At 39.0% G+C, this 14562-nt stretch overlaps 1 protein-coding gene across 6 annotated transcripts in view; it reads left to right on the top strand.

Moving 5' to 3' along the window:
• Positions 1-14559, top strand: part of tprb (translocated promoter region b, nuclear basket protein) — a 29910-nt gene extending 15351 nt beyond the window's left edge. For 2 of the 6 annotated variants that reach the window (XM_066676545.1, XM_066676546.1), the window contains exons 25-50: positions 244-434; positions 642-789; positions 884-1021; positions 1492-1623; positions 1927-2057; positions 2200-2410; positions 2816-2962; positions 3217-3415; positions 3829-4025; positions 4493-4560; positions 4705-4901; positions 5776-6036; positions 6298-6425; positions 6612-6692; positions 6807-6992; positions 7605-7739; positions 8000-8072; positions 9276-9436; positions 9519-9602; positions 9763-9863; positions 10948-11054; positions 11946-12038; positions 12296-12452; positions 13529-13647; positions 14114-14203; positions 14367-14559. In XM_066676545.1, the coding sequence (XP_066532642.1) occupies positions 244-434; positions 642-789; positions 884-1021; positions 1492-1623; positions 1927-2057; positions 2200-2410; positions 2816-2962; positions 3217-3415; positions 3829-4025; positions 4493-4560; positions 4705-4901; positions 5776-6036; positions 6298-6425; positions 6612-6692; positions 6807-6992; positions 7605-7739; positions 8000-8072; positions 9276-9436; positions 9519-9602; positions 9763-9863; positions 10948-11054; positions 11946-12038; positions 12296-12452; positions 13529-13647; positions 14114-14203; positions 14367-14410 (3579 nt within the window). In that variant the 3' untranslated portion in view covers positions 14411-14559. The remainder of the gene's footprint in view (positions 1-243; positions 435-641; positions 790-883; positions 1022-1491; positions 1624-1926; positions 2058-2199; positions 2411-2815; positions 2963-3216; positions 3416-3828; positions 4026-4492; positions 4561-4704; positions 4902-5775; positions 6037-6297; positions 6426-6611; positions 6693-6806; positions 6993-7604; positions 7740-7999; positions 8073-9275; positions 9437-9518; positions 9603-9762; positions 9864-10947; positions 11055-11945; positions 12039-12295; positions 12453-13528; positions 13648-14113; positions 14204-14366) is intronic. The other 4 variants (XM_066676550.1, XM_066676548.1, XM_066676547.1 and 1 more) reach the window with 3 other exon arrangements.
• The last annotated feature ends 3 nt before the right edge of the window (positions 14560-14562 follow it).

Below are 14562 nucleotides of genomic sequence, written 5' to 3'. Positions count from 1 at the left end.
TTATATGATTCTGTTTAATTAAGCAGATAATATGCCATTCTAAATCTATCATTGCACTATTATGATGGAAATTATGCAATTAAACTAGAGCGGTATGAAAATGGCTACAGACATCTGAAAAAGAAATGAAATTATAAAAAAGTGTGGACAATAATTTGAGTAAATTGAGGATGAATGTTTAAATCCTGCATTCAAAGGCTGGAAGTTACCATCTGTGTCTGTAATATATTGTCACTGTCACAGGAGGAGCAGGCAAAGGTGGAGGCTCGATGTGAAGACTTGCAGAAGCAGAATGAGCTCCTGCATGAACAGATTCAGAGCATGAGCGGGAAGATGGCCACCCAGCTGCAGCAGCAAGCCACCAGTGAGAGCTCCCTGAATATTTCTTTGACTGAGGAGGGCAAATCTGAAGAGCAACTCCTGGAGATCCTCAGGTGATGAATGTTCATAAAACACTTTCTGCAATTTTTTTTTTTGTTTTTTCTTCAACATTTTAAATTCAAATTTTACTGCAAAATATTCCAGAAAAATGCAACATATAAATTTGAATTTTTATTGATTTATAAACAATACAATTTGTAATTCAATCAAAGTTAGTTTAAAATTTAGCATAAGACTTTTATATTTGTGGACAAATGTAGGTTTGTGCGTCGGGAAAAGGAGATAGCGGAGTCTCGTTTCGAGGTGGTTCAAGGTGAGAGCCTGAGGCATAGGATGCGAGTGGAACACCTGGAGCGAGAGCTGAAAGAGGTACAGGACTCTCTCAGTGCTGAGAGGGAGAGAATGCAGGTATGTGAACATCAGCTTTAACTGTTTGAGATTAGTCTAAGGTGGCGATATTCTGTACTATGTTACCTATTATATATTTTTTTACTTTGCCAAGGTGACTACTAAGACATTAGCCCAACACGATGAGCTGATGAAGAAGACCGAGACCATGAATGTGCTGGTGGAGACCAACAGGATGCTACGAGATGAGAAGGAGAGACTGGAGCAGGAGCTTCAGCAATCTCAAGCCAAGGTACAAGAGACTAGACTGAAATGATGTCTTACTTTCACTAGAGGAAGGCACTCTCTGTGTGTGTGTGTGTATGTATGTATGTGTATATATATATATATATATGTGTGTGTAAACAAATTAAAATAAGCTTAGTTTTTCTTTATCAGAGGATTCTGGGAAAAAGTCAGTGAAAGCAAAGCGGCACTTGTAATGGCGTGCTTTAAATTACCAGTAAAAATACATCATAATTAAATATAGACATCATACTTAGAATTCTTAAATTACATGAGCCTTTTTCAGAATATTGTTGAAAATGTACAGAATGATGTCAGGTTATGAGTGAAGGACATCTCCCACCAATGTAACTCTCATCTCACTTGTGCACAAGTTTAGGAACAAAACCCAATTCAGTACTGCTTCTATAACATGATTCTCTGAATAACTACACTCGCTAGATTTGTGAGCTCATTTTAAATTGTTGCATTTCTCAGATAAGCAAGTTGGAGTCTGACATCTTGCCCTTACAAGAGTCCAACGCTGAGCTGAGTGAGAAAAGCGGTATGCTGCAGGCTGAAAAGAAACTTCTAGAGGAGGATATTAAACGCTGGAAGGCCCGCACCCAGGTGAGTACTGATGTATTTATTTATTTGTCTTTTTATTAAACCTGTTTTGCTCAGTTGTCTTGCTGTTGCATGATTAGATTGATGGATAGATACTCAATTAATTCTACTACTGTAGTTGTGCACTGAAACATGTATAAATGCTCCTCCCCTTTCCCAACTGTCTCATACTTTTAGTAAATATATTTTTTCCCCTCCCCTCCCTCACAACTTAATACTTGTGTACTTTATTTTTATTCTATTTCATTTTGGTCTTATATATTTAACTATTACAGTGTCACTTACATAAAATGTGTATTTGTGCAGCACCTTGTGAGTCAGCAGAAGGACACAGATCCAGAAGAGTACAAGCGTCTGCACTCAGAAAAAGAGGCACATCTCAAACGCATTCAGCAGCTCACAGAGGACACCAGTCGGCTCAAAGCAGAGGCTGCCAGGTAGAGTACAATACATGTAGCCATTAGCTCAGTCCTGAGCATTTTAATACTCTAGTGCTGTCTTAATTCTGTTACAGCAAATGTAATCCTGCTGTGTACCAGAAGCATTACAAGCTTTGTCACTGCTCTCATTGACCTACAGGGCCAGCGGATCAGTCACTACGCTACAATCTCAGGTTCAGAACCTAAGGGAAAACCTTGGTAAGGTGACTGTAGAGAGAGACAAGCTGAAGAAAGAATTGGATGTCAAGACTCTTGATATCCAGGAAAAGCTCAAGACTATTACACAGGTCAAGAAAATTGGCCGGCGTTACAAAACCCAGTATGAGGAGCTGAAAGTTCAGCATGACAAGGTAAAGGCTGAGGCTCCTACACTATAATGATTTATAGTAACCTGTCCAAAACGTTTTGTGAAAAATTGTGACATTTCGATGAATGTCATAAATATCTCTCTATTGCGAACAGTTATATATCAATGAATTACAATATGCTTTTCCGAGCTTTTTGTCCGTTTGAAGTAAAATCTAGGAACAAAATTGTTTACATTTGAACTTTTATTATATATGAAATGGAAATATTTAATTGCTGCAAATTAAACTAGTAGGTTTAGTATCACTTCCACCAAGTAGTCAGACATTTCATAATGCAACTTATGAATAATGAATACCCTAAAAGCAATATAAATTTTCCAATATTGGATCCTGGAACAGTTAACAAAGGACTAGATTTTCCTTATTCCTCTCTTTTCTTTCTTTCAGATGGTGGCAGCTGCAGCGTCAGCTCCAGCTCAAGACCAAGAGGCTCAGCAGGCTTCAGCACATGAGCTCCAGAACCTGCGAGAGTCATTGAGCCAATCAGAAACCAGGACCAAAGAGCTGGACAGCCAAGTAGAAGCTCTGAACAGAGTGAGCCTAATGTCACACACAAGAGTTTTAAGTGCTTTTAAAAGTAGTTTTTATGTATTAAATTGAGCAATAATTGTTTGCTTTTGAGTTTGAATAATATTTTGTGCCAACAACGAATAAAGCCTTGTGATTCGACATATTGACTAATTTCAACAATGAAACACTACAACCTAACTCTACTAAATATCAAACAGATATATAGTGTCGCATCTTTGGTGTCTGCTAGTAGATTTTGCCTATTGTGGTCTCTGCAGACGGTAGGTGAACGGGAGTCGGAGGCACGTAACGCGCAGGAGCAGGCCACTCGTCTGCAGGGGGAGCTAACACGCCTACGCCAGGAGCTGGTGGACAAATCAGCTCAGGAGGAGCAGCTTCGACAACAGCTCTCAGAGAAAGAGGAAAGGACCAGGAAGGCATTCTTGGGGGCCAAGCAGAAAATCAGCCAGCTTACGGGTAAGAAATTTAAACCAAATATCACTTTTTACTCCTTCCTTATCAACGTCCTGTGCCAGTGGAAGCATAGAACTAAGCAACAAATTAGAATGTTCCTATAATGTTACTGCTTATGTCATTGCGGCAACGGTTAAGTAAATTTTTATGTAATATTGTTGCAGAGTTTTTTAACCACTAAATGTTTACACAAAGCAAAAAGTACATATAAGTATCTTTCACAGGTAAAATAAAGGTAAGTAATAGGATCTAGAACCTTCAACATTTGAAGGTGCACATATATTATTTGTACCTTGATTAAAAATAACTACTGTACTGGTGCAGGAGCCCTGTTTTTGTTTGTTTGTTTTTTCTTCTTTCTTCATTTTGTAACAGTATAGGTCATTACTCTGACATGTTCCTGGTTCCTTTCACAGATGTGAAGAGTCAGCTGGTGAAAGAGAACGAGGAACTGAAGCAGCAACGTGAGGAGCTGGAGGTGCGCGTGAATGCACTTCGCTCTCAATACGAGGGTCGGTTAAGCCGACAGGAGAAGGAGTTACGGGACCTGCGAGAGCAGCAGGAGAGACATGGAGAGCAGAGAGATGAGCCTCAAGAGCAGGGCTCCAGCAAGGTAAACTTGGATCTGTCAGAATTAAATGTGAACATGCCAGGAGACCATCAAGAACTGACACTTTAACAACCTATGAGAAATTTGTTACTATTTACTACATGGCACTTTTGACTGAGAGTCTGTTTTCTAGGTTTTGTCTAATAAAGTTTAGGCAAAATGTATTTGTGAATTCTAATTAGTTTATGATTAGGTAGTGAGTTTGAAGAGAAACCTTGGGACGTGTCCCTACAGTTTAAATTGTGCGTGGGTGTGTATAATTTATGTATATATACATGTGTGTATGTATGTATGTATATGTGTGTATGTGTAATTTATTAATAATAATATATCAAGAATGACTGATTTATTTGTAACTTAACTGATATGAGAAGTATCATTTAATTAATTATTTTATGTTTGTATTTCCTTGCTCAGTGTTGATGCTTGCTACTTTTGTTTATTGCCTACCCACTGGTTTGTGTTCTCAGAATCAGGAGCAGCAAAGGACCACAGAACAGAGGCAGATCTCTCTGAAGCCCACACCAGTGACGGGAAGGTATGCAAATCTAGACAAGCTATGCAATGTTTATATTCATATTTCCATGAGCTTGTCCATCATCAAAAATTTTATGCCCAATTTTGTTCCTAAAACTAATTGCTAATTATTTTCTTATTTTATTTTATTTTTTTAAACCTAAAGTGCAAGTGCCTCTGAGCCTCCCACTGCTAATATAAAGCCTACACCACTGGCAGCGACCCCCAGCAAACCTCCTGCAATTCCTGGTAACAAGCCCACTCCAAGAGCAAGCATCAAGCCTATGATAACCCCAGCCCCAGTGCCCACTCCAACTCCTACTGCCACAGTCATGCCCACCACTCAGCTGGAGACCCAGGAAGGTAAACCATGGCTCTAGTATTTTGTAGAATCCAAGTCAAAAGGTGTTATTCATGAGAAACTGATGGACCATTTGGTTTCCTATTATTTATTTATTTTCTTTAATATATATATATATAAATTCATAGATCATTGACTAGTTCTTAACTGAGGTGAAACTATTATTGATGGGTTGTTTTGAGTTTGGGCAAGTTTAGAAATAAATAAATTCAATGGGTGTTTAGTTGAAGCAAGTTAAGGATCAATACCTTAACTGTAATTTACAGAATAAAATCATGTATCTGGGTTTTTCTTGTTTTTGTTCTATCTTCTTTCTTTAAAGAAATACATATTATGCCTGCCACAGTAATTGGATTATCTGCTCATTGCTTTATATAACAAAGAATGTGTTGGTTGTTTCAGTGCTCAGTTGATCAAAGAACAAGAGAATACAAGAAAGCATGTTATATAAATAGCATTGAGGGCCCAGATAGTCCCATAATAGGTCCCAATTTTTTTTTTATTAAATAATTTGGTCATAAAATGTCGCATAGCCTTTTTTGGCAGGTACATTCAGTGTGTAAGTAATGTTTTTTGCAGATATGTAGATGTGCAAGTGCACAAAAATATATGTACATATTTTCTGTCTAGGCAACTAAACGTTGAAGGCCATATTCCTGTACAGTAGAAATTATCATTTCGTTCTTCCTAGTATTGTGCACATTTCTATTAAGTTTGTTAATTTTTACATATTTACATCAAAAAAATGTAATCAGCTATGAATTAAAGTTCATATAAGTTTAAAAAAGAATTGACACTGACAAATCTCTTGCAGCATCACATCTTTTTGTCACCAATGAGCTGCCTTTTTATATAAATACATTGTGTTTGTATTAGCCTTGCAGTCATCTGAGGCTCAGCTGGAGCATGTGCCAGTTTACACCATCCCTGGCTCAGGGCGCTCCACCAGCCCAAATGTGCAGACCACCTCAGCCCAGCCCATGCTCACAGTCCAACAAAGCCAGACCACTGCTTTTGTCCAGCCCACACAACAGAGTTTACCACCCGCTGAACCAGCAAATCAGGAGCCAGCTGCTCCTATGATGATGGAGGCTACGCCCAGCACCTCACAAATGGAGAGGCCTGTATTCGTAGCAGGTGAAATTTCATCTGATCTGTCATCCAGAAGAAAATGCTTGGTGCTAGTTAGCATTTTGCCACTGAAAGCATGTTGAATGCTGCCCATGTACTTATGATCTTGGTTTGCATTGTATAGCGAAAGTAGCAAATATAATATTAGCATTATTACTTAGTTACTAGTGGTAGTAACTTAAAAATAATAATAAAAATACTAATATGCTAAGTGACAGAACATTTATTTGTACATTAATTCTTGGTTATTGCCTTCTGCACTTTCAGTCACTCAGAGCACTGCTGCAAACAAACGATCTCGGGAAGAGGGGCAGGAGACCATCCCCATGCAAACTGGCGAGCCCATTGAGCCCCCCGTATCCAAAAAGCTCTGCATTCAAGTAGTGGGACTAGAGGTAAGACTTCCCTTGATACATAAAATTGCCTTACTACATAGTGTAGATGGACATTACAGCACAAAATCTGCTATTAATGATGTTCAGATTTCATGATAAATAATTTAAGCCATGTTTAGCAAGGGCCACCTTTTGCAATAATTATAGGTCTTGTTTCAGTTAATGGTTTTCTAAAATGTAATGTAGGAGGAGATGCTTGCTGAGGACAGCACTGAAGCTGAGAGTGTTGTACCAGGAGGAAGCCAGGATGTCCCTGATGTCAGTGAGGTAAGTGTGTTGTGTTTTAATTTTTTTTTGTTTTGTTTTTGTTTTTTTTGTGTTTCTCTACTTGGGACAGGAGCACAGAGAAGTTGAAGTGTAAAATTGTGTTTTTGTTTTTAGGAGCTGGAGCTGAATTACCCAGTCCTGGAGAGGGGGGATGATTTTGGGGCATCTCAAGTGATGACATTCTCTCCAGAACCTGAGGTGCCACACAGCCAGGAGGAGTTTGTGGAGCCTGTCATAGTCATCGTCAGTGATTCAGAAAGCGAGGAAGAGCAAGAGGAGGAGACTGATGAAGAGGAGCAGGTAACAGAACTGGACATTGCTTTGTCTATAACTGATTATAGAGCAACACTGTATGGGTCACCTATAATATGTACACCATTATAATACATACAAGGTATCCAAGTGTATTGTTATAAAGAATCATCACAGAAAACCACACTTTCCTGTTGGGATTGTGTGGACCTTGCAGAGCTCTGATTGGCCAGAGAGACTGTCACTCACCACGGAATGCAGACATCCAGCAAAAAACTAGCTGCTTGTAAAATCGTTAGGGCATGTTTGATTTTATCCGATTCTCAATGGCAGCTTGTGTTGGTGGTCAAAAAACTGGGCTGTGTTCAGTCCAAAAAAGCAAAAACATTCCAATACACGGAGTAAACTGAGCCTTAAACTACCATTGTGGTTTTCAAAGCCCATGGGTCCCATTAGAGACGGGTTTTGCGTCATCACTCGCTCCATTTTGTAGGGGAACTGTGGTGGTGGTAGAAAAACACTGTTATATTTATGCCCCCAGTTTGTAGCATATTCTTCAGAACAGAACCATTCTGTAAGTGTTTTTTGAGCTAATGCTGCTTTATACATGTGTCCAGAGTAAATTTTGATGGACATGCTGCTGAAATGTACTTGTCATAGGATTACCAGGAAGAGGAAGAGGAGGAGGATGATGATGAGGATGATGAAGGAGGGATTGGAGAAGAAGGGGAAGAAAGCAATGAAGGTAGTGGCAGCGGTGATCCTAATGAGGGCTACGAGGGAGACGACACTGAGGTAGACATGCTGGCACACTTTCAGCCACCACACCCTGTCTGCAGAAATACATTACTCTTTACTTTATTAAAAAAAAAAAAAAAAGTTTGCTGAAATAATGACTAGAATGTTACATTATTGTACAAACACAATAATGTTCAATTTATGTGATTTTTATGTGAGCATCTGACATAAATATTTTTCTAAATTTGTCAAAGTTTCTTGTAAATGTCATTTTAAATAAATAAACTTGTGGTTCTTTCGCAATTTTTCTCTCTCAGGGTCCTGATGCCACAGACCCAGGCACTGAGACAGAGGAAAGTCTCAGTGCATTGGACTCTCAAACTTTCCACAGTAAGTAATCCGAATCCACTGTAACTGTGTTTAGAATATCCAAATTCATTCATGTGCTATTTATTAAATGTTCTGTAATGTATTTGAAATTTTTGACTATAAACAAAAAAGTATATGAACCCAATGGGCCAGTAATTACAGACTTGTGGTCTTTTTGATTTAAAGATGGTTCTGATCCGATTCTCTTTCCGTATCGGGTCCAAGATTGTTGTCATTCACACATCGTCAGACGGAGAGTGCCGGTCCACTTCCCAGTTATTCCAGTCCACAGCTTTCACTGGACCATGAACCTACTATAACATAAACATACCATAGTAGGAAATGTAGTAGGGAAATGTCACCAGTCTAGACTCGATACCACATCTTACAATGAACTTGCAGCACCTTCAGCCAGTAACTGAGTGAGCAAAATCTTGGTTTGAAAAAATGTCTTATGTTTGGAGATGTTTTAATCTGGAAACGCTAAGGCTGCTACTGTAATGTGTGTAAAACCAGCACGCAGAGGGGTCAAAATAGGACTAGTTTAATTGGACGTCTGAAGAGGTTTCATGTGAATTGCAAAAATTTCATTTGAAATGCATTTAAATGCATTTTTTTGTATTTCTAATAAGTGCCATGTAGTGTATTTCAGCCTCATGATGCAATCTTAAACTCAAAACCAACAACATTAATGATAATATTAAAATAGAGGTCTTGTTATCTCTAGCTATCAGCACTTTTTAAGCATCAAAATGGAACTGATCAATTAAACAACAAATCAGTTTTGAAGATTTTTCTCAGTATTATTCATATATAAGTGCTCATAATGTGTCCTTGATAGAATTTGCCTGTACTTTTAAGTCAGCACTTGTTTAATACATGGTTATTAATTAGGTTGTTAATACTTTAAATGTCATTAATAATCATTAACACACACATAGAAAGGGCAAAAGTTACCTTTTCTTTTTTCTCACTGATATTGTCTAAAATAACTTACAGAAAACATCAAGATAAATAAGTTAAGACCTGAGAGCCTGAATTTAGCTATTTCACATGTTAAGGCATGCACCACATTATCAAAAAAGTCTGAAGAGATGTTCTGTCCATGTTTAATTGATTCAAATTGGTGGTGAAACGGTTAAACTTATTAACACGTCCTGAAGCTTCCATTTATACAGCCTTTTTCAGGAGGGTGCAAAAATGTTCTTTATATTATTCCCTCAGTGGCTGCAAGCCCATCAGAGGCCTTCTCCACTGATCAACCAATCAGCAGCTCAGCCCCCCGCCTTCCACCTTCACCACGGAGACCACAACACCCATTACCCCCTCGCGTCAACATTGTGGCTCCTCCTACCCAGGAGCTGGGTCCACCTACTCAAGTCCAGGTATGATTACAGCTAACAGTTGGAGTTAAGAGTCTGAAACTGCAGAGTTTGTGCTCAATGTGACCAATGTTAATATGACCAGAATGTGTTACTGCAGCGGATCCCTGTTCGACGGCTACCAAGTGGAAGAAGTCTTCAGGTAACTTCAGCGGTGGCCAGTAGTGCAGTAAGTATTCCCTTTCCTTTGTGAAAGTGTATCATTACCTTGATTATACATTAACTATAAAGTTTAGAAAATGAATACATCAACTTATCTGTCACTGCCATGATGGTGTCATTGCTGTGCTGTGAACAGTAAATTTTATGGTTCCCAATTTCATGTCCAGCAGCCACAGCAGCACTTTTATGAAGAGGACGACCGCATGGTCCCTAGCGCTCCGACACTGATTGTACCTCATCGCACAGACTGCTTCCCTGACACAGTCAGGTAAGTCCCAGTAGTAAAGATGATAAAAGCCTGCTCAACTGTAGTCAAGATCATTGACATTGTTTCAAAGGAGAAGCATTTTAGAAAAAGAATATAGGTAGAAACTATATTTTCTGTGCCACACTACCCACATTTGCGATGAGCTCCATTGTTTATTCAGTGCACCCTTATATTTCAGTGCATGGAACACATTATGTTGCCTGTGCATATTATAATGTGCATACCCCTGATCAGCCATAATAAACACATTAATATGACTTCCCTTTTAGGCTGCACTTTGTCTATTTTTATCAGCCCCACTTTGTATTTCTGCAATTACAAATTGAAGAACAGTGTGAAAGGGGGCTAATTTATGCAGAGACACAGACAGACTACCATGTTCAGTATTTTTTGTTCTCTATTCATTAATCATTGTGGTCTCAGGATGCTGCCCAAAGAAGGGTGTTGGCTAGTTATCTTAGTATGGTGGCTGCTGTGTCTGGTCCACTTGTACAAGCACAAAACACACTTACATGTCACCACCACCTCAGTGTCATTGCAGAGTAGAGAATGGTCCCACACACAGATCATACCTGCTTTGTAGTGGTATTGTGGGGGTCTTAAACATTTGAAAACCATAGGGGGAAATAGACCGACTACAGTTTGTAATTGTAGAAATGCAAAGTGCAGTGATATAGTGAGTGGAGCTGATAAAATGGACAGTGAGTACAGAAACAAGGAGGCCGTTTTAATGTTAAGGCTGATCTGTGTATACATATTGTGGAATTAAATTTTTTAAAGTCTAGTTAGGTGATTTGATTGTTTTAACATTTGAGTATAGTAGCCAGATTAAACTGTGTGTAAAGATATTAATGTTTTTAATAGAGTCTCACTTCTTTGTTTTTTTCATAATTATAATCCTGTTATAATCTTATAAACAACAAATTATAAAGTAGGCACAGATATATTTGACTATGTGGGATAGTGTATGTCTAAAACTCTTTGCATTTGTCTTTAAGATAACTGTAAGATACAGTCCTTTACGGTTGTTTTGTGTTACTGTGAGCGCTGTTGACTGAGACTCTTGTCTCTTGTTTTGTGAAAGTTCTCCACAGGTAGCAGGTGTACCGCGTTTTGGGCTGAGTCTCCCGGATGATATCCCACAGACGAGCTCCTCGCACTCTGACCTGAGCCAGCTGGCCTCACAAGAAGGTAGCCTGCACTCTCTGATCCCAACCTGCTACTTCACATCATCTCAAACTGAAGCACATGCAGAATAATGCCCAGAATCATATCGTATATATTTTTATATTGTTAATGAACAAAAGAACTTAGGACATATTGGATTCCAGTCACTGAACAGTAGTATTGAAATCTTCCACTGCTCATTGTTTTTGCACCCTTAATAATTCACTTGTTCAAGCATGGGTTTCCAGACATGTGTAATATTGTACATGTGTATATTACAGCTCCGTCTGCTATATCAATTAATTGTTTATCTTAAATATTAGTTCTATGGCAGAATTGTCCATTTTGTACGGTAAGGATTCTACAACAGGATTGTTGCTTTGCTGTTTCAGTTTGATGCATTTTGTGGTTATTGGAGTCACTCTTTTTAGAAGATGTAGACCTCACATATTTTGTAGCGGCTTTATCTGTGACATCTGACAAAATTACAAGTTTGCAAGAGTGTTTAGAGTGGTAGACTGACACAACAGAACAAAGGGACTGTTCAAATGGGCTTGGTGGGAACAAGCGGCATTGTTTATGTGCTGTTCTGTTCATTTACACAACAGATGGTGGAAACTGGCAAAGATTGGGTTTAATTTTGTTTAATATTCCTGCTATCTCACTTGTAACACTCGATATCACACACATACTACTTTACCAATATTGTTGTCAGTAATAGTTCTAAGTGCTAATCTACTGGTTAGTGGTGGTACCTTTTTCACCATAGAGGAATTAGTGGGTGATTAAATGGTGAAACAAAAAATGTACACCTACAAAGGTGCATCTATATATTGCATTGCCAAACTGGCAGTGTATGGTTCAGCACAGTAATGTGTTTGTGTGTTGCTAACTATTCATGTGTGTGTTCTGCAGGGGTTGGCATGTACGACAGCCCCCTGTTCCTGCCTGAAGAGGAGTCAGGAGTACGTAGTGTTCCCACTACACCTCTCCAAGTGGCTACTCCTGGTATGTGTTACCAAATTAAAATGTAATTTTACCAAGGAATCTAAAGAACTCCAATTTTACTAATGTGTAAAATGTCTAAATACTTTTTAAGGCAACTATATATACTACAGGTGCAAGACTGTGTGACCTACTGCTGATGATAGCTGAGACCTATTGCCATAGCACCCAGGGGGATTTTGTGGATTTCCTCATTTGTTGTCTTTTTTCCCCTCATTTGTTCTCTAAGCTTGTGCTTTCTGTTTTTCCTCTCCAAACAGTCTCTGCGTATTCAGAAACTCTCCCCTCAGAGATAACTGAACATGGTGCTCAGTCTGTGCCTATGGTCAGCACATCCACACCAGGTCTGACTGCTGCAGCAGGACCCAGCTCTGCTGAAGAGAGAGATGACCTCCTGCTGGAGACTGGAGGAGATGGGTAAGCTTGGGTTATATGGACAGAATTACACTTATGTATCCATTTGTTCAATATCCAATTGTTATTTATGACAATTTTTGTGGCCTTTCTCTTCTATTTAAACCAGTGTAGCTTAGACTGATTTCAATGTCAATAGTATCCAAGGTTTTTGACTCCAGATCCAGTGCCATGGAAGAGCTACTGTAATACAAGTTGTTGAACATATTTAACACTGGCTTTGATGGAAACTTGTCAGATTACATTGTAGCACAGCTTTGGTGTACTATGGTACGGAGCCCCTAAAGTGACATGATGGGCTTATTTAGCAAGTCGTGACCACTATATAGTATTTTGAGGCCACAAAAGAATATATTGAGACCACAAAATAATATTTTGAAGCTTGGACCAAGGGTCCAAGCATTTGCAATGCACACAAGTTTGATCGGCATAGCAGCTGAACAACCAAACAACTAACCTTTGAGATTAAGTCTAACACCGGATTGCAGTTGGTTAACATTTAATACACACTGCCTTGAGGTTCATGTACGACATGGAAAACAGAGCGAATTAGAGAACTTTCTCCAGGAGAGAGATATGGAGGAGAATCAAATGGCAAAATTGGTGGAAGACAAGGTAGGTTTGTACAAGATTTGTCAGGGTGCGCAGTGAATTCATGGCCTCAATTTACTATATTGTGGCCTCAAAGTACTATTTTGTGGCCTTAATATATTATTTAGTGGCCTCAAAATACTATAAATAGTGGCTATGGCTTGCTAAATAAACCCACCATGTCATCTTAGGGGCTCCATACTATGGTGTATGACAGCTTTTACTTCCATTTATTTATTTATATAAAACATTAAAAAAAAACACCATCCAGCTCTACTGGGCAATAATGCTTTATTTAAGGCTCTGTGCTCTCTCTGTTCTTTAGACTGATGCCCACGGACACTGTTTAAAGTTTGAATTTAGGGTGGTGAGGATGTGCTGAATAATTCCAAATTAGATTCCTGAACAGGAACCAGACCTGTTGCACATTGGTGAACAGAGGCTGTTGGTGTACAGAAAATAAATTGAAGAGGTTTGTCTGTGTGCAGGAGTAGTGCTGAAGCTGTATTGGAGCCTGCATCTCAAACAGAGGCTGAGGAGCCATCACAGCCTTCAGATGAAGCCAGTCTTCCATCTACCAGCCAAGAGCCCTCTTCCAGCTCTGCAGGTACAGACACTCACCAAATGAAACATGTTTTTATGGTAATTACACAGCAGTTTATGCCCAAATGCTGGGTCTGTAGCTCTGGTGCTGTCTGATAGTGTTGCCAAGATGCCCGCAAGTAAACATACATTCCTAGAGTTACACTGTGCTCTCAGCACACCTAAATGACACACTTACCTCAAACCATGGATTTTGATGTGGATTTAAACCAGCAGTTTGTTTAGCCACATCTTGCTTTAACACCTTTTGACATTTTGTGTAAAAACCTCAGTCCAAACATAACACTTCCTTCCCACTTAAATACACAGTGTATGATGACTAATCCAGTTCTAGCCTGGGTTTATTTGTAATGGGCCATCCAGCTGTGTTGGGTTAGCCTTGTGGTTTCATGGTTCTGTGAAACACCATCTATAATTTTAAGTGATTTTATTTTCATCTTTTCTCTCTCCTTATTTTGACTCGTTCTCAGACACAAGCAGCAGTCAACCTCCCAAACCCAGAACTGGAACTGGAAGGCAGTGGACTCGAGGAAGGACCACCAGTGGCTTTGTTAAAAGGGGTAATGCTGCACTTCATAATCAAATGACCAGACCAAAATAAATGTGTACAAATGTATTAAGTTCAATAATGATAAACACAAAATTGAGATGGTTGAAAAAGCTTACTTTATACATACAAAAATGATACATGATCATATTTGTCAACACGGGTTTTTTCTGCAGATGGAGTGGGAGTTATGGGAGTGAGAGGGCGCTTTGCCAGATGAAGCGTATTCTAGATGTGGTGTTTAGAATCCAGCTGCTCTACAACTGAATCTACCACAGTCAAATTATTGATAAAAATGATGTTTGTGTTTATTATTTTAATGTATATGTGTAACCCGCAGCATTGTTAAATTTATGCGGATACAATAAAGAC

This window comes from Hoplias malabaricus, chromosome 7 (assembly GCF_029633855.1).
Source record: "Hoplias malabaricus isolate fHopMal1 chromosome 7, fHopMal1.hap1, whole genome shotgun sequence".
NCBI classification, from domain to species: Eukaryota; Metazoa; Chordata; class Actinopteri; order Characiformes; family Erythrinidae; genus Hoplias; species Hoplias malabaricus.
This window is presented reverse-complemented; position numbering and strand designations above follow the sequence as displayed.